This window comes from Dreissena polymorpha, chromosome 4 (assembly GCF_020536995.1).
Source record: "Dreissena polymorpha isolate Duluth1 chromosome 4, UMN_Dpol_1.0, whole genome shotgun sequence".
Lineage (NCBI taxonomy): Eukaryota > Metazoa > Mollusca > Bivalvia > Myida > Dreissenidae > Dreissena > Dreissena polymorpha.
In genome coordinates, this window is record NC_068358.1 from 68,716,552 (window position 1) to 68,737,877 (window position 21,326).

Below are 21,326 nucleotides of genomic sequence, written 5' to 3' on the forward strand. Positions count from 1 at the left end.
AGGACCCTTTTTTGGAAACTCAGGTCCGTGACACTGTAGCACCACTGGATTAAACATTTGTCGAAGTGACAATCATGGCAACGTAAATATTACTCAGCAGCGTAAAATATATTGTGAAGACTTATACAAGACTCTAATAACTGGAAATACGCAGACGATTGGTATATTTAAAGGGGCCTTTTCACAGATTTTGGCATTTTTTTTAACTTATTCATTAAATGCTTTATATTGATAAATGTAAACATTGGATCATAAAAGCTCCAGTAAAAAATCAAGAAAAAATTAAAAAAAGGAAAAGAACATTGCCCGGAGCAGGTTTCGAACCAGTGACCCCTGGAGTCCTGCCAGAGTCCTGAAGTAAAAACGCTTTAGCCTACTGAGCTATTCCGCCGAGTACACATTCTTGACGTATTTTATACCTTTTATAAGCAATCTTCGTAGTTTCACAAAATTTAACGACAAAAACAGAACTCTCCAAATTATTCAATCGTTTCGCGTTGCAACGCTTTATAATTTTTAGGTTTTAAAATCGTCAAAAGATGCATATAATGGCTATATTAGAGCATGGTTAATGTTTAGTATTACTGTTTCCTCACAACTATCATAACTAAAACGAAAACTTACGAATCTGAAACAACTTTTTTCAATTTTGTCAATTTACCAAAGCGTGAAAAGATCCCTTTAAATTATATAGTTTTTTACATGAATAATATTTGTTCTTGTACTATGTACATAATATGCTGCGTACTATAGACTTTTTTACGACATATATTTGGGTTATTTGATAAATACACACCCATGATCCATATAATATGCTGGTTTGTGTTGAAGTCTTTTGTATCAGCAAAAAGCTGATACTTAACAAAATCATATTATGCCACCATTCGCTTGCTTCTACCTGTCGTTCGGCCGGTACGTCCACAGGTAGGTCTGTACCGTGGACTTCGTTTCTGCACGATAACTGGACACCCCCTTGTTCATAAAACATTACATTTGATGTTATTGCTACTTGGGACGGATATAAGGTCAGGATAATCGTAAAATGGAATAAAATATGTACACACGTCATTTTAAGAAATCATTTATAGTACTGTTTATACTCATGAAATATGCTTTTAGCATACTTTAAATTGTTATAAACCCCATTATATATAACTCAATTTCATGATTATTATTGGATGTATAATTCAGGCATTTGAAATCTTTATGGACGTGGTCAACTTGGTAAACATAAACGATGCATTAGTAGGGTTTAAGTACGGAATACTGTTAGGGCCATCGTGGTTAAAAATAAAAAAATAAATAAAAGAGGGCGACAATGTGATAGTTCGATAATACGATGGCAACAATGCGATAGGAAGATGACGACAACGCGATAGTACGATGGCGACAATGCGATAACGCGAAAGTACGATGGTGACAATGCGAAAGTACAATGGCGACAATGCGACAACGCGAGAGTACGATGGCGACAATGCGAAAGTCATATCGTACAGTCACCATCGTACCATCGCATTGTCGCCATCGTACCATCGCATTGTCGCCATCGTACTATCGCGTCGTCGTACTGTCGTCATAGTACTACGCATTGCATTAATGATTGCGTGTTGTCGATCTACAGACACCGTGTCAGAATGTAATTGTTATTAAATATTGTACTGCGACAAGAGCATTTTGGCTGCCTATGTTTTCATGTCTTATAGGTAGCGAGCAAGGACTCATGCTTATGAAATTGTTATATGCTTAAGCTCTAATCGTTATGTAGTTTCAGTACAGCAAACTGAAAAAAGCTTTATATACAACATATATTATATTACTATAAGTAACAAGAAGTGTTTTAAAAGTCTCAAATATGTACACACTGCTATGTATAAAAGTATCATAGGCATGTGCCAAATGGATACTTTTGTTATGAGGAAAGTATATTTATTGTAACAAGTGTTCAAATTAAGACCTAATATATGTAAAATACAATATATTGTGTAATGACGCAGTCCAGTCATTATTATATATAGGAGAATTTTAATTTTTGAAAGGTAGGGCGAGTGTAATGACCCCGTCCGGCCTTTATATGCCTGTTTGTTTACTGTTTATACTTACTTGAAATGAAGTTACCAGAGCTTTAAAACTGGTACTTATACTAATAGAAATGATGGTGAAGATGATGATGATGATAATAATAATAATTGCACTTACCTTGTTATTCACGTAAGGCTGGCTATGTCAATTGTTTACATCATTTTAACACTATAATCCATTTCTTTTCAATTACTTACCCATTATACCACGAATTATAAAGAGATCGAATAGAACACCATGTATGACATTAACTGTTTCCATTCGATCATGTTGTATATAGACAGGCCATATTTTTATACTTTAGTATGTAAATGTTATGCATAAATCTGACCTGTCATGGCCGCTTAGACGCCGAATTTGCCAGCATCATGGCGGATTCTGACAGATCAGACTGACAGATGTTGATTGGTTGACTTACGAGCTGTCAGAATCCTATTGGCTGATAGTGATGCTGCTGGCAAGCTGTCATATGGTCATTGGTCATTTAAGGTCACGTGGGCACTTTCGAGAAGGTATATAAGGGCGGTCGAATTCCAAATTTTCAGCACAACTTCCATCTCAGTTGCTCGACGTCGCAGAGAAAGTAAGTAAAACCATCTTTGGTAAATAGAATTAAACACAAAAATATTGACTCTACGAAAGTGCCCACCAAATTTTTCTTAGTTTTAATATACGTACTGTACTTTCCAACAACATGCGGATTTTCTCTTTCAATAAACATATAATGTTACATATCATAAATATCATGCCGCACGTCTTGTTCTACATGATTAATAAACGGTCGACAATTCCAACACAGTCCGAGTTCCCCATCCTGACGGACGCCACAAAAGTGCGATCGCCTGGTGCCGAAGGATACGGTGGCACTAAGGTGACATCACCGCTAAAATAAAAAATGAAGTCGGGAAAACACAAGTTTTGTTTTCCCTTCTGAAAAAAATTCACTCGGGGAAACACAAAATAAGTCTGTTTTCACGAGTTAATTTTTTTGGACTCGGGAAAACAGAAATTATTTTTTTTTAAGTCGGGGAAACACACTCGCTATATTGTGCGCACAAGATAATCGGCCAATCGGAAAATAAACAAGAGGGTCAAGATGGCCCTTTATCGTTCACCTGAGTCCCTGCATCACACGCATTCTTCTTAGAGTTTGCCTAGTGACCTACCTTTTGATAACCATTTCTTCCATTTCACACTCATCTGAGATTTTACTCAACTAATCCCATTTCGCACTCATCTGTGATATTACCATGACTCACATTCTGAGCAAATGTGGGGAAGATTGGGCTACATATGGCTTCTAAAGCACTCACATTTTTTTCAAAGTCAAGTATCCTATGTTTTGTCACCAGCTGACTCAAATAAACCTTAACCTAGCATGTTCAAAATAACTTGTATGACCCCTAACCCTAACCTAACTCTAGCTTTTGCTCGGATCTGACCTTGTGACCTACATTTTTACCCCAACTGACCAATATTCACACACTAACATGATTTAATCAAGATCAACATTCAGACTAAATTTGAGAAGGATTAGACTAAAAACAATCAGCGTTTAGAGTGCTCAAAAACTATTTCTAAGATTTGACCTAGTGACCTACTGTTTTGACTTTCACTAAACTTATTTTACACTCGTCTAAAATTTAATCAAGAGATTTTTTCAAGATTTGACCTAGTGACCTACGTCTTGACCTTACTGACCCGATTTCGAACTTGTCTAAGATTCTATAAAGACTAACATTCTGACCAAGTGAGAAGAAGTTTGGACAAAAGATGTAGACTTTAGAGTGTTCACAAGCAAATTGTTGAACATCGACGGACGACAAACGACGTTAGACGACGGACATTCAACGATCCAATAAGTTCATCTTGAGCTTTGCAAAAATACAATATCTATTGTGGTTTCACAGCACCAAAAAATCGTGTTTCCCCGTCTCCAAAAAAAAACCTCGGGAAAACAGAATTTCTGTTTTCCCTAGTCCAACAAAAAATTAACACATGAAAACAGAGCTGCTGTTTTCCCCGAGTCTAAAAATAATTAACTCGTAAAGTCAGACTTATTTTGTGTTTCCCCGAGTTCATTTTTTTAAGACGGGACAATGGAACTTGTGTTTTCCCGACTTCTTTTTTTGGAGCATATCCATCGAAGTTTAAAAAATATTGCAACAGGGATTCGCGAATTAAAAAAAGCGTTTACATTAACGACACAGATAATTGCCCACGTTATTGATAGTAAACGGATAAGTGGTAAAATTTATCGCTGTCATTTAATTTATTCCTGCTCACAAAACACAATGTGCTTATATTAAGAGCTGTGCCGTTTTGCTCAATTAAAAGTAGTTAAATAAAAAAGAAGACAATTTGTATACTTTGTGCACTTATTTACATAGTTGTGTATTTAAAAAGCATGTGTATAAGGAACAGTTTATGAATATCGTGTGAAATAGAGATCTAATATTTTTCACTATCCTTATGAAGTAAGTGAACATTAAAATATGGCTAATGAAAATTCGGAGAGTTTGAGAAAGTTAGACAATAATAAATTCGAAACTAGAAGCGAAGCTTCAGTTACTTCTTCCATGTCTACTGGTCGCCGTTGTCGACATCAGCGAGTAAAATCTTTTTATTTGTACGTCGGAAAGTGATTCCAACGCAGGTTACAGTCCCGTGCCCTGACTCCGCCGAGAACGAAATCTTAATTTCAACAACGTAGATGTTGACCGCTGCAACAAATGGAGGACACCCTAGCATGTCCCCCATCTCAAGCAAGAGCCATACAACAAAGAGAAGCCTTGGGAGAGTTATATATCCCATTTTGAGGATTGCGCCGAACTTGGTGTTTTGAGTCAGAGGAGCCGTATATCATTCCAGGCATCCAGTCTACGAGAAAAGGCGCGGCAGTTTTACATGATCCATGACGAGTACGAGCGCCGCGATTATCGCACGTTGGTTAAACGTATGCAACAAAGATTTGGCAGCAGTGAACATGAATCTAAGTTCCTTAGCATGTTGGAGAATAGACAGCGCCGGCCCGAAGAAAGTATCATCTCTCTTTTTTACGACATCAGACAACTCACAAAGAAAGCGTACAGTCAGCTAAACACGCAATCACAAGATATTATTGTTTTAAATCAATCGTATAAAATAATTCCACCTGATATGAGATGTCGCTGTATCGACAATAACTATTCACGAGGCCGCTGCTGTTATCGACAAATATGAGTCGATCCCCGGGGAGGGTCAACTAAGATCCAGCCGTGTTTGAGCCGTAAACACCAATGACATAGACCGGAAGTTGTCGTATCTCATTAAGGGTATCAACTCCCGGCTGGAGCGTCTTAAAAGCTTGTCTTTTGGCAAAATCAACGCAACAGTCACATAAAACAAAGAGCGAGACGCGTAAGTGCTTCAAGTGCCGCTCGGAGACGCATCTCATCCGGGACTGTCCTCAACGTAGAAGTCAATCGTTTGGTGCAACATCTCAAACCGTTCCTGCATATTTGACTCAGCGAAACGGCGTGCGGTCGACCCAGGCTTTGTGTCGACTGAATCTAATCAAAATCGGCCAGCTAAAAATGTAATTCGCACCGGTTGTTTTTCTGATAAAGTTTGGGATAATTGTCTTTACGTGTCAGGCAAACTTGATGTTCAAGAAGAAGAACTTTTAATTGAATCCGGTGCAACATGCTCCATCATATCAAGTACTGTTTATCAAAATATACCTTAAGTTTCAAAACACTTATTAACCTCATTTGCAGCCCCTGTATTCGATGTCGGTTCAAATCAAATTAACTGTCATGACAAAAATGTTTAATAAGTTACACTAAATGGTTTTAATTTCAACATCGAGGTCTTAGTTTGTAACATTTCACAAGATGGCATAATAGGCAAGGATTTTCTCATGAACTATGTTTAAATTATTGATTACAAAAGCGGTAAACTTGTTACCCCTTGTAGTGAGATCCCGTGTTTTGTGGGCTCAGAAAAATCTGTAAACTGACAAAATACTCGCTGGCGAAACATATCGGCTCTGCAAATCCTCACTGTCTTATGCTGCCTGGTGTGTTAACTACAAACAATAGTGACATTAAAATTTATTATGTTAAGTGTTCCGATAGTTCTGTAACTTTACACCAAAACCAAACAGTTGGCACTTGTGAACCGTAAATTAATTAAGAATTGTTTAATAAAGTCCAAGTTCGATCAGTGACACCAATAAGTGAAAATAAAGTTGAAGAGCAAACAACTAGAACTGATTTGCCTGAGCATTTAAACGATCTTAATGATAGAAGCTCTAAATTTTTAAACAAAGAAGAGTGCCATCAGTTAGCATTATTATTTTTAAAAAACAGGTCTGATTTTGCAAAACATTCAAGTGACTTCGGAAAATGTGACCGTGTACAACATCGTATTAATACTGGCCAGGCCCTACCAATTAAACAACCATTGCGTCGATTACCATTGGCAAAACAGGAACCTGAGCAAAATGAAGTAAAGAAACTGCTCGAACAGAATGTCATTGAACAATCCAAAAGTCCTTGGGCCTCCCCTGTTGTGATTGTAACAAAAAATAGGACTCGCCCGTTAGGTTTTGCTGCGACTACCGGCATCTTAATGATGTTACCATTAAGGACGCGTACCCTCTTCCTTGAACAGATTCCTGTATAGATTCATTAGCTGGTGCGAAATGGTTCAGCCAAAGGGACTTGTGTTCCGGTTTCTGGAAGATTGAAATGGCGCCAGAAGCCCGATATAAGACGGACTTTGCCATATCACTGGGATTGTACCAGTAGGCGTGTATGCCATTTGTCCTTGCAAATTCCCCGCTAACCTTTCAACGTTGCATGAAGGATGTTTTACGCGGTTTGCAGTGGCAGGATCTAGTCCTGTACATAGATGATATAACATCGCCAGCAAACACCGTCTCTGAAGGCCTGGAACATTTGTCCCGTATTTTCGAAAGAATCGGTGATGCAAATCTAAAATTAAAGCCATCCAAATGTGCTTTATTTAAAAAGAAAATACCTTTTGTTGGCCACATAGTGTCTAACGAAGGAGAAGATAAAAGCTGTCCATAGTAGGCCAGTACCAAAGTCAGTCAAAGAAGTGCGTAGTTTTCTTGGTGTTGCTGAAATAGCTCGACCTCTTCAGACGTTTTGTGAAAAAAATGTTAAATTTTGTTAGAATGAATAAACAATTAGTGCTTTCGTAACATTATAATAGGCGCTAATGTCAGCACCCATTTTAGCTTATCCAATAACGGAATGACCATACAAAATAAATTGTGATGCTAGTGACCTAGCAGTTGGTGGTGTTTTATTATAGGTGCAAAACGGTCATGAACGCGTAATTGCTTACACGAGCAAAGATCTTAGTAAAAGTGAGCACATTTATTGTTCAACTAGAAAATAACTATTTGTCGCCGTAATAGCATGAATACATTTTCAAACCTACATATATAGCCAGAAAACATTACTAAGAACTGATAATTCAGCTGTAAGTTGGATCAAAAAGCTGAAAACACCGTCTTGTCAAAAGGCAAAATGGCTACAAGAATTAGAAACATATGACCTTGATATTGTTCATCGGCCGGTTCTCAAACATACAAATGCTGATGCTCTAAGTAAACGACCATGTTAAGTTTGTGAAAGACAAAATAATTTAAATAAAATGCAAATACTTACAGTGATTGTGATAATAATTTAATCATAAACCGGAATAACTTCGTAACATTACGAGAAATAAAACAAGACACACAAATAGTTATGAATGGCTGGACACCAAATGACCTTTTAGTAGCCCAACAAAATGACCCAAGTATTAGTCCAATTCTTAATGCTAAGACAAATCAATTGGAAAGGCCTGCATGGGATCACAAATCAGACGGTACTTCTTTTCTTTATACACGTTGGCGCATGTGGGACAGACTTAAAGTAATTGATCAACTATTGTTTTGTATTTTCATAGAAACTGATACTGGCCACGAAAAAAAGTTTACTGCTTGTACCGTTCACGAAACGAGATGAAATTATATAATATTCACAAGACACTCTGTCTGCTGGACATATGGGTTTAGAAAAGTCCTTACATAGGCTTAAACAATCGTTCTATTGGTCAGGTATGAAAGAGGATGTCTATCAGTATATCACTAAATGTGATAAATGTGCATTTCGCAAGTCAAATAAAGCTCAGAAAGCCACAATGAGAAATTATAGTAATGGTGAATTTGTTGATGAAGCGTTAACATGAGGCGTTTATTGATAGTAAATTTCGTCTATCGCTGACGATTTATTGTCCCAGCACTGACGCTGAAAGGTTTGGTGAATTGGGGATGAAACTAACCGGTAATTCGTAATTGTAACAGAGCCAAAGTTTGTATCTATGTTTCGTATGAACACAAGAGTGAAGTCCGCTTTTCCCTACACTGAACAGCATGTATTTGTTATCTGTCTCTAAGCCGTAAGCAATTATTTTTCCCATTATACACGCTTTATATATAAAGCCAGAATATGCAAATATACTATTGTTACAACATACATGTACTTAGCTTGCTACGTATAAAGCTACATGCCTAACAGTGCTTAACTACATGCACTAAATAATTACATAATCAGTATATTAAAGCTATTAAAATAAGTTGTTAATTACTTAAGCGTATTCAACATTTTCGTATTAACAATCATATGGAATGATCATGATATAACTTATAAAGGGAGATGCACGATATTTGCTCCATATTTTAACCTTAACGCCCCAGTCCATAGACACCACATATGCTATAGTCTGGTTGAGTCGTGGGTAATTTTCATAAAGTTGTTACATCACAAATATTTTTTAAATATATGACCATGAATCATAATGAAAATAATTATTAACCTTTCTTCTTTAAGATGTGTTGCTTTTTTCCAAATGTTTATCGTCTTGAAACATCAAAATAATCGACTGTGTTGATAGTGTCAAACTACCATCATGAAAATAAGCTTCCGGTTGATTCATGGGTTCTGATTGGCTGCCAGAATTTCAAGATTTGCATACTATAAATAGCCTTTAAACTGACCTTGCAGGACAGGTCAATTTCTTGTGAAAAAATGTCAACAGACGATGAAGCATAAATACTCATAAATAAACAATTTTGTGTTACTTTGAAACACTATATGAACAATAAATAAATGAGGAAATACTTCAAATGGACCTATCAAGTTATGATAAATTACACTATTTACTTGTTTTAGACGGATTTTTGATCGAAAAAAATGGTGACCGTGTCAAAACATTTTTCCGTAACGAACTGCATCATGTGCGAACGTTCTATCGCGAGATTTCACGCGATTTCTATACCCACGAATCAAACAGAACCCACGACTCAACCAGTAACAACCATACCTTAAAATAAATGTGAAGAATTATTGGAATTAAACGACCATAGTTCAAAACAATATACATTGAAATAATGTAACCCAGTCATAAAAAGAAGAATAGTAAACAAGAAATATCTTGAACAAAGATATTCAGCGTATATCCTGACTTTGAAATAAAGGTAGACTATTGGTCTTATGACATCTGCGTACTTGCGCAGTCGGGGCTCGTATACACTAAACAATTCTTAGACTTAAGTCTAAGAATAAAGAGTAGTCATGAAATTGGAATATTCAAGAATTGCTTAAATTCTGCATCAAACTTAGCGTTAACCAGATCTTTCTACATCACTTTTCATGTAGAATGTTTTGTCCATGCTATTATCATCAAAGGAAGCATATATATATAGTTTAATACTGAGCATGCTTTCCTTGGTTATAAGTGTATTCTTCATTCTTAAGTCTAAGAATCGCTTGGTGAATACGGATTCTGCTGGTCATGGGCTACGCTTTCCTCTACAAAACAGACCCATTTTCACATGACGTGAGTCTTTTAAAATCCTATTGCGTCTTTTAAATATAACATCAAACCACGATAATTTCCGATGGCAAATTGTCACACTGTGTTATATATAGCAAATTTGCAAATGTCGGTAGCCTATTATGGCTTGCAGGACAGATTTTCAGTCAGACTGACCGGGTACACCACACATGTGTGGCTAGATAATTAAACGATTTTCTTTTTATTATGGATACTATTCTATTTCGGTGGTATTGTCTCAAAATACAACACAAATGTCATTTACCGATAGGTTTTCATTCATAAATTTCCCTTTAAAGGGGCCGTCCAACAGATAAAGCGTCGTAACGACGCGAAACGATATTTTGGGAAACTACGAGGATTGCTTGTATAGTTAACAAATACATCAGCTCTAACCATGAGCGTGGATGGTCGAGTGGTCTCGTCGGAAGGCTTTTTAATCCAGGAATCCAGGGGTCAGTGGTTCGAGCCATGTTGAGGGTTACTTTTTTTCTTTTTTTGTTTTTAATTGTATTCTTGTTTTTTTTTTACTGGAGATTTTAAGTTCAAATGTTTAAATGTATCAATATAAAGCATTTAAAACATTTAATAAAAAGCTTCAATACATGCCAAACTCTGTTGGACGGCCCCTTTAAATTCGTGTTATTTGATATGCTGAAAGCAATACTGTGTTATCAACAAAAGGCGTTTATTGATAGTGCTTTCCATCTTCCGCGGACGATTTACTGCCCCAGCACTGACGCTGAAAGTCTCGGTGAATTGGGAATGGAACTTACATGTAATGCGTAATTGTAACTGGGCCAAAATGTGTATCTATGTTTCGTATGAACAAAAGAATGAAGTCCGCATTTCCCTACACAGAACAGTGTTTCATTATTTACTACAAAGACGCGGTGATGTTGCTAATTTTCCGGGGGATTATGCTCAAATCAGCCAATGGAATGAATGGGATGCATTAATTCGGTTCTGAGCGTTATGTTAAGATCATCTACGATGAAAATCTGGGTTAAACAGCTACGCACAAACAGATATAAGGCTTTGATTTTGGTTTTTATTGGTAAAAAAATCAGCCATATCGATACGATTACAGATCTTTTTGCGCCGTTCTAAGCTGGATTCCACCCGCATCAATAACGGGGTCTTGCGCCAGAATTGGTGGCTAATTTCGCATTATTACCGGAAGATACTTTTGCTCACATACCCATATATAAAACTCAGATATACAAAATAGAGTGGAAATGAAAACAAACCGGTCAAACGCGAGTAATCCAAACATATTTCAAATATTTATACTCTTTCTTCGAACAGACATGTTTAAATGGTTTGCTGGAGACTGCTTTTTGATTCGATGATTAATATCGTTAGTAGCGGTGTTTGATTCGATTATAAAAAGTATCGGGAATCATCGCGGTCTTGTTAAATATATTACTTGGTTGGAATGATTCTTTTAGATCAATCAAAAATAATATTTTTTATTTAATTATTTAAAACTCATTAAGAATCTATTATTGAAATGCCATGTGTGCATGATAATGAAGCAAGCCGAATATCTTCATAAAAGATATTTGTAGTCAAAATATTATTCCAGCTCGCCTTATTTAACGAGGTAGCGTTGAAGAAAAATTCCCGGACAGACTTACCTTTAACTGACCACGACATATTTCGTGATTGCATGCCATGTATTTTTAATGGAGTAATGATTCCACTGCTCGGCTCGTTTGCAACATAATACTTGAAATTTTAATAGCGCAATTTTGAAAACAATAAAGAATAGTATGGGTAAAATATATAAGAATACAATGTGGAAGTAATAACTAAATATGAGAACAACACGTTGAAGTAAAAACGCGCCGGTGCTAATAATGTGCCAAATGTAATGGAGCGCACACAAACTATCTTGAGTTCGAGAGCTGCGTGTGAAACTTGAGTTTTAGCGGCTTATTTTACATTATTACATATTGCTGGTCATATACCTATAGATACAAAACAGAAAACCAAAAGAAGAATGGAAGTGAAATTAAAACATATGAGTCAACCAGCCACACGCGAAGTATCCGTACATATTTTATTTATTTATTTATTTATTGCTATTTGATTCGCTTATTAACAGTATCGAGAATCATCGCGCTCATGCTTAATACATTAGTCAATATGGTGGTATAATTCTTGTTAAAGGAGGCAGTCTACAGTTTAGCCATATTTGCGTATTGGCCCCGGTCAATTTCCTGACCTTAAGGTGTATGGCCTACACAAAATTGTTTTTTGACTCCAGGAGCTTAAATGTAAGTATAAATTGTCAATATTCTAGTAATTTCACTTGTTTTCAGTAAATTGAAACTAAGTTACCTGAATTTTAGTCAACAACAACAACATGCTGAGTGAGATGTAAACAAATGTACTTCCTGCTTGAAGCAGCCGGCATTTGACAGATTTCAACGGTGGGTTTAAATAAGTTAGCAGTGCAAAAAAGTTCAATGGTAATGACCCATTTTGTTTGGCTCAGTTTGAAAGCATTTGCTTCGATATTGCAAAGCATGTTGTCGACTGTGTCCGTATTTTTGCCCGGAAAGATAAATGTCCTTGCCGGGTTTATCTGAAAATGATTTTTTACGGGCAAGTTCCGAGACCCCCGAAAAGGTATATTTTACCCCAGATATCAATTTAAAGTGCATTGTCTGCATTGTTTTTTGCATTATTTTCAAGCTGTTAATGAGCTGCACTGAATATTGTCTGAATCTAGGTTCAGGTTGTGACTGAAGGCCTTGTTTTGAGGGTGTTTTGCAGACCAGTGGTTGTCGTCCTTGGGATTTTCAAGAAGAACTGTAGTCTGCCCCCTAAATTAATTAAAAAATATTTATCATGGTATTGTTGAAAACACATTAAGAATCTATTATTGACATACCATAATTATATCGCTGAATATCTTCATTTAACATATTTATGAATAAAATTCCAGTTCACCTAGTTCACGAGATAGCGTCTATATTATATAACGATTATTGATTATTTTACTGACCGCGAACTCAGGTCGGCACATAAGGTAGTCGGGAAGACGCAGCGATGACCTGTAAATAAACTCTGACATTCACACACACTGGCCGCGAACTGACCCTGATACCTCGCGGGTTGAAATGCAATGCATTAAAGTGAGGCCACGCTTCCACTGCTCTTTATACTTTTACATGTTAACATGTTGACGGGAAACATAGCCTTTAAGTTCAAACGCTATTGCGCTAGCAATCCACTGAAAATAAAAGGTGCACGCACAAACTGTACTGATGTTGAGATTGAGTGTAAAACTGTTCTATCTATTAAGCCTTTTCATTAGAGATAAAATTGTTTCATGCTGAACACGAAGTAAAACAGTATTACAAAGACGCGGACATGTTTCCAATGTTCTGGTGGTATGCTCAAATCAGCATATGGGATAAATGAAGTGTATTCATTCTGACCTAGCCGCGGGAAATTTTATTCGAATTTTATTGGACAGTTACAAAGGTCAGGTAAGGTAAAAAGCTGGCGTATACAGCTACGCCGAAAAAATACTATTTGTATTTCGCGCAGTTTTAGTATTGTTCAGATACGTATTTTCCTTTTATTCATTCGGGCATACTTGGCGCGTTATTTTCTCAAGATTTTCATTGTACAATAACAAATGTCGAGAAAGGTGAAAGCATGGGTTGTAAAGCTTTAACGAAAAATCTGCGACCACAAAATATTGGACTTAACGCTGTCTCTGCCAGTTCAAATGCAGACACTACAGCGTCGCTATAAAAGTTCCCCCTACTATATAGTATATTACATTCCTTCCATTTTTGAATTTCTTCCGTGACATCTGTTGAACGTCGAGTAACAATATGTCGGTGATTTACGTTCGGCGCACATGTAACTAAGCCTGAATTCCCTCAACCGACAACAATGTGGATTGAACCTGTGTTCTCTCGGTTCCAAGACAGACACTACAGCGTCGCTATGACAGCTAGGCTATACAGCAAGGCAGTATAAGTGCTAATTGTAGCTCTCCACTACAAAAATACCATTTAGGGGGGGGGGGGGGCGAAAACATTCTATGCCGATGGTGTCAATCAAGTACAATCTTGCATTTAATTCCCTTTTTCGACGGACAGGTACTGAATTAGTTTTGGAATTTGTCTTGGTCCGAGGATTGGTAAATACAATTATCTGTCGCTTAAAATTTGCGTAAGCTCTAGATAAACCCATATGGATTTAATATGTACATGCCGTTTGCCCTAGATGTAATACATAAGTAAGACTGTTCTATCTCAGCTAGTCACTTTGACGTTAACCATTGTCCCTCGCAAAATGTCCAATTGGGAAGGTGATGTCCAATCGGGCGTGTAAAGTCCAATTCGGAATGTGAAGTCCAATCGGGCGTGTGAATTCCAATTGGGCGTGTTAAGTCCAATCGGACGTTTGAAGTCCATATAGGCTTGACTTTGTGAAGCCCGAATGCTTAGGCAGTGCATATGTAATAGTTAACAACGGATACAAAACTTAGTCTAGTCATTTCAACAGATCTATGCATGAGGTTATGACGCAGCAGTAATTTATCTCTGATTCTTAAAATATATACAAGAGTGTGAAAACTTGTGAAAATTATTAGTTTATAGTTATTTTCGCGTGGTGATGATGATTCTTTGCCGCTGTGCAAATTGTGTTATAACTACGCAGGGAAATTTCTTTCTGAGATTCTCTATGAAATTGAAATTAATCGTTCTGAGCCCATATTTACCAACCAAATCTAAGACGTAAGAATAAAGAACAGACTTAGACAAGAAAATCATCAAACGTTTGAATATATACAGGCTACGACACGTAATAATATCATTAAGAACATATTTTTTAATAAATATTCCATTAAAAATTTATTTTAATTGAAACAGTTAAATTACATCGTTATTTTCCTTTGCAGTGTCAAACGTGAAAAATAAAAATAATGTGTATTGCAATCTAGGTTCATCGTCCACTCCATTGTTAAAAGCATATTTGCATTTTATAAATGTCTGAAAAATGGTTGATTGTGCATTAAAACATATTTTATATTTATCACTAGATAGCTCTTACGTCATTTTAATGAACAACGTTTTTTAATATTTCAAAAATGTAAGGCTTATATGATTTACTAATGCTCAAACTTGACCGAAAATATATTTGCTCTGGCAATTTAATTGGCATGTCCCTATCAAATGCATCACTGGTATGTACACGACACAGTTGTATTAACCGTTTATTGCTTTATTGATGTTACATTAACAACGTAGGCCAATATTCATGTTTTTATTTATCCACTGTGTGCGCCTTCAAGTGAGGCGGCGCCCAGTCGTCTAGTACTCATTGTCGTCCTGCTCGGCGTCCCCCTCCGCGGAGTCCACGCCCACCTCCTCATAGTCCTTCTCCAGCGCCGCCAGGTCCTCCCTCGCCTCCGCGAACTCGCCTTCCTCCATACCCTCGCCCACGTACCTGCAGGTAGAGCACACATGTAAACGTTTAGAAAGAAGGTGCATTTCCACTGACTAGAATACAGCATGAACGCGAAGAACACATCCGCTATGTTAGGGATTGGTTACCCTGCTTAATGTTTTAGTGTTCATGCTTCAATGCTTACCTAAAACTATTTCTTCATTTCCAAATATTAAAACCGTTCGCAATTATGTAAAAAATATAATATCGATACACGGGATAGAATTTAAACTTGCTCAATAACGCAAGTATAATGCGACTAAAAAGAGCGTTGATAAATACAAAAGTTTAATATTAACCATATTGTTCGAATTCCCGTAACGACCCGAACTTTGCAAAAAGGAATCAAACTCAAGGTCATTTAAATGGAATCGGGCCATTTCAGCTATCCCCTGCATTTCTACCTTTCTTACGAATTTTTGATCCCGCGAGAAAAAAAACCCAATCTCAATCACTTATTTAATATTTATATTTCTATGAATTAACTTATAACGGTAATTTAATGCATATTTGTGTGTGTGTGATTTGATTAGAATTAAAACGAAAAATCGAACTAGCCGTACCAGTGAACGAAGGCTCTCTTGGCGTACATCAGATCAAACTTGTGGTCAAGGCGCGCCCAGGCCTCGGCGATGGCGGTCGTGTTACTAAGCATGCAGACGGCGCGCTGCACCTTGGCCAGGTCGCCACCTGGGACGGCTGTGGGAGGCTGATAGTTGATGCCCACCTTGAATCCAGTCGGACACCAATCGACAAACTGGATTGATCGCTTTGTCTTGATAGTAGCAATCGCGGCATTCACGTCTTTTGGAACCACGTCTCCTCGGTAAAGCATACCTGCGAAATCACATACACTTGTAAATTAATAACTGGTATGTTTGCTTAAATACTCTTATGGGTTACACACAGTGCATGCATTTGCATAAGGTTAAATTGTACGTAAACAGATTGCTTCACAGTTATGTACAGAGCACGGATAAAATATTTTAAGGAATTTAATAATAATAAATCAGTTAAGTACAGATGGTGAACAAACTATTTAGAGGACTGAAATAACCTACAACAAGCCATGTATTTGCCATGCCTCGGATCGCACTTCACCATCTGGTTTGCCGGCTCAAAGCAAGCGTTAGTGATCTCGGCTACGGAGAGCTGCTCGTGGTAGGCCTTCTCGGCGGAGATGACGGGAGCGTAGGTAGCCAGGGGGAAGTGGATACGTGGGTAGGGCACCAAGTTGGTCTGGAATTCTGTCAAGTCCACGTTCAGGGCGCCGTCAAAGCGGAGAGAAGCAGTGATGGAGGAAACGATTTGGCCGATCAGACGGTTCAGATTTGTGTAGGATGGGCGCTCTATGTCGAGGTTTCGGCGGCAGATGTCATAGATGGCCTCGTTGTCGACCATGAAGGCGCAGTCAGAGTGTTCCAGTGTGGTGTGGGTGGTCAAGATTGAGTTGTACGGTTCAACCACTGCCGTTGCCACCTGCACAACAGATGCACAGTGAAAGATGTAAAGTGTTAAATATAACCTTATGATTATATAACCTTTTATTTACGAGAGGAGATTGATGTGTGTTGCGCATACAGTTATGTATTAAGGTTAACATTTAAATACTTTTCGATATGAATTCGAAGCATTAGTAACACAGTCAGGCCTTACCTGCGGTGCTGGATACACAGCAAACTCTAGTTTGGACTTCTTTCCATAGTCAACGCTAAGTCTCTCCATTAATAGCGATGCGAACCCCGAGCCAGTGCCACCACCGAAGGAGTGAAATATTAGAAAGCCCTGTAGTCCGGTACATTGATCCGCTAGCTTGCGAATGCGGTCAAGCACTAAATCGACTATTTCCCGTCCAATCGTGTAGTGACCACGGGCGTAGTTATTGGCCGCGTCCTCCTTGCCAGTGATCAGCTGCTCGGGGTGGAACAGCTGCCTGTACATGCCTGTACGCACCTCATCTGTAAATACATGATAGAACAACATTAATGATTTAATCCACCGTACATAGGATGTTCATGCTGGCCCTAAAGAGCTCATCTGAGTTCAAGGTTCACTTGTAGTAATATTTGACCTAGTGGACTAGATTATGAGCTGATAAGACCCAATGTCGAACTTTTGAAATATATTGTATCGTCTAAATGATAAAAAATCTGCAATATTTTTTACATATTTATTTCAAGATGTAATGAAAAGAAAAGCACTTAAACAATCTGCGAGTAAAAACACTCCCGTGATGTTTTCCCCAGTTAAGTTCGATTAACACATTTTGTGTATCCGTAAAAACAACTATTTCAAATCTTAATTGTTTTACTATTGTATATATATGTATTGTTTTAGGAATTTACATGCTCAAGTTATACATTTAACATAAAGAGTTATTAAACTTGATGCATAACAGATAACAGTTTCTAATTTTGATAATTTTTTTAGACCGCTTAATGAATAAACGTTGTACAAATCACTTAATTTTTGCGAATATCGTTAATCTTTTGGAATAATAAAAAGGAAATTTAATAAAGTGTGTAATATTAAGTTAGGTGTGCATTAATCAAGCCTGAGAGTTAAATCATACACGTGCATTTAAAAATGTTGACCAATTTCGTATATATGTCAATATAAAATATATGCCAAAGGAACAAAATGTTTGCCCGTATAGTTTGTTCGCACATTTATACGATATCATGACGGTATGTAATATTTAAGAGTTGATTAATACTAAATTATGTGGTGTTAGGTGTTACACAAATTATAAATGTATTTGCAAATCAAATCAAGCAACCCTGAAATGATTCTCTGCCATTTTCATTGAACTAAATTATTTTATAACATATTATAATACAATTGCGACCGCTAACAGAAGTCAACTTCCAGGGAAAATGTATACAGAAATATTTTAGGCAATTTATATTTTAAAAAATCATTATTTTTGTCAATGTTTTCAAAATTGTTTTATTGATTATATTTCAAATACATATGCGATAGTAAATTATCTGTAAATAATACTAATTTAGAAGAAAATTAACCGTTGTAATGCACATTGTCTTTTGAATCGAGCGTTTTGACAGCCAGAACGACGTTTCTTAGGGTCATCATTTGTTGCTGAGAATAGACGAAAATCACAAAAAAGGGAATGTGACGATTAACTGCATGGGAATCGTCAGATAGTAAGTTTTTTTTTCATTTCGCTGGTGTTCGGGGAATCCCATTAGTTGTTTATGAGCAACAAGCATTACAACAACAGCACACCGAATATTGGACTTCAAATGCATAATAATTCCGTGCTCACCTATTTATAGTAATACAGAGCCATTAGTGAGGTCTTCTGGTGCGAATTTCTTCATCATAACATTCGCTTATTATAATACCTCACTATCTGGATCATAAACATTAGCCGAAACAGATGCTTTATTCGTTTTTCCTTCGGCTAAGTCTCTTTAATATTCTCCAGACCAAGCGCTAGCTGTCGATACACAGTACATACACATTCTGTACATTCTGTGTATATTGTTCGACTGTATTCACGCAGCAGCTGCTCTTTACCAGCGGTTTTCAGGTAAATATGCTTCTTACTCATTGCACGGCTATGCTGTTATGAATTACAAGCCTGTTGAGAGAGGGTATTGCCATGGATACGTAAGGCAGTTCTGAGCGTTAATATACGCGCGCAGTTTTAAAGGAACTTGTTTACAGAAGAACACGCCACTAAATGGTTGCATACACATCGGTGCGAAATGAAATTTTAAACACACAATAATACGTGTACAATAAAAATACAATTTTATTAATGAGCTGAAATATAACAATGCGTAAGAACCACTGAAAATGATTTGCTGGTGTTGTATTCCGAACATAATTACACGAAATTATACATGCATGTTTTTTAATACAAGTCTGGATTGGAATCTGATTATACGTTAGCCTTTTAGTCGAGAGGTCCATGATACGGTTTCCAATTGTAACGGTTTGTATTTTGTTTAAAAACCTGTTGCTCTGTTTCTGTAATTTTGCTTTTAAATACTAATCTTAAAAATGTGTTAATACAATGTATATCAAAAAGCACGCACAAGTCCCTTTAAAGCCACATGCTTATGTTCACGATCCGCTTCTGAACGTGCCTCCAGCGGTATTTACCTACTACGGTGGGCTCAAGATCCACGAATACAGCACGCGGCACGTGTTTACCGGCTCCAGTCTCACTGAAAAACGTATTGAACGAGTCGTCACCGACGCCGACGGACTTGTCACTAGGCATGTGACCATCAGGCTGGATGCCGTGTTCCAGGCAGTACAACTCCCAGCAAGCATTGCCGATCTGCACACCAGCCTGACCAACGTGGATTGAAATACACTCTCTCTAAAAAATAAAACACAATAATCATTATCGCATGTAATCATTGTTTCTGGTAAAAAATTATAATTCAATTAGAATTGGGACAAGTTTTATTCTATCATACAAAATGTACCAAGTATGATATATATATATATATATATATATATATATATATATATATATATATATATATATATATATATATATATATATATATATATATATATATATATATATATATATATATATATATATATTTAGAGCATTTTGTTAACGATGAGCCTTTTCAAAAGAAATAATAAATTGTAATACACGTAATCAAATGATCAAACTGCCAAAATACATTCATCATCTCATTTATATACAATCGTCGATACTTACCATTGTGTACCGTTGAATTTGTTGAATTTACGAATATTCCTGATGAAAAGAACACAAATTAAACTGCTTAACTCACTCGCGACTGTGAAGCGTCCTCGGTGAGCAATGGAGGGTAAATGATAAACCAAGCACCTGCAGCACGATAACAGTGTAGGCTGCTTGGATCGAAATTACGATCTATTTTAGTGAAAGCTTTTAATAGTTTATTGGTTTAGAATAAGTAAACATTGAAGAATCATATGTATTTTTATAATATAAACTTAACATTTTAGCTGTATTAAATATACGACCAGCTAGTTTACGTTGTATGAACTTTTAGACCTTATGTATTGTCCGAGCTAGTTTTGTTGTATTTACTAAATACGCCCGAAAGTTTCACAAAAAGAGCTCGGCATGTAAAATTCGTCTTCATTTAATATCTTTGAAACATCCACAGCTGCGCATCAGCACCCACGCACCCACATGCCCTCAAATGACCCCACCCGTCCCCTCAAATTTGCGGGCCATACATATATGAGAATATATTCGATTCACTTCCGACGTTAAACAAAATAGATATCTGAATTGATTTATATTTTCTGCGGAAAAATCCATTGAATTATATATTTTGTCTTAAGTCTAAAGTGGACACATGGTACTCGAACTTCGGCCCGTCGAGGTCTCGATTCGAGTCGTCTTGCAAACAACGATAGTAGAAGCTTTTCAAGATGATGATTACCTTAACCATGCTGCTGCTGCTGCTGCTGTTGCTGTTGCTGCTGCTGATGATGATGATGATAATGATGATGATGATGATGTTGATGATGATGATGATGATGATGATGATGATGATGATGATGATGATGATGATGATGATGATGATGATAATGATGATGATAATGATCAATTATGGATGTCTTCAATTGTATTTTTGGAATAAAATGTGTATGGCATTTTAATATTAGAGATTTCCAGCAGTGATAAAGAATTAATATACAATATGCTCCATTCATCAAACATGGATCTCACTCGCTCACTTTGTCTAATATTTAATAGTAATAAGCACGCGGTATAAGTTAGTGAGTTTCAAACTGCACGCTGTAATGGTTGTGAATTCACGAATGGAAATTGTTACTATACAGAGAATGGGAGGAGTTAACCGCGCAAAGTCGTGAAATGC

At 36.9% G+C, this 21,326-nt stretch overlaps 1 protein-coding gene across 1 annotated transcript; it reads right to left on the reverse strand.

Moving 5' to 3' along the window:
* Nucleotides 1-15,210: 15,210 nt before the first annotated feature.
* LOC127879521 (tubulin alpha-3 chain-like) lies at nt 15,211-20,298 on the reverse strand. The gene is made up of 6 exons (XM_052426416.1): nt 20,168-20,298; nt 19,588-19,810; nt 17,113-17,414; nt 16,518-16,935; nt 16,020-16,293; nt 15,211-15,456 (listed from the first exon to the last, which is right to left on the reverse strand). The coding sequence occupies exons 1-6, from the start codon at nt 20,168-20,170 to the stop codon at nt 15,321-15,323; spliced, it is 1,356 nt and encodes a 451-aa protein (XP_052282376.1). The 5' UTR covers nt 20,171-20,298; the 3' UTR covers nt 15,211-15,320.
* Between the last annotated feature and the right edge of the window lie 1,028 nt (nt 20,299-21,326).

What these genes read in the sequence shown, in the direction of transcription:
- LOC127879521 (XM_052426416.1), bottom strand. An exon ending in CTGTGTATCCAGCACCGCAG is followed by an intron (nt 16,936 to 17,112) that starts GTAAGGCCTGAC and finishes TCTGTTGTGCAG; the next exon opens with GTGGCAACGGCAGTGGTTGA. An exon ending in TGGCAAATACATGGCTTGTT is followed by an intron (nt 16,294 to 16,517) that starts GTAGGTTATTTC and finishes GTGATTTCGCAG; the next exon opens with GTATGCTTTACCGAGGAGAC.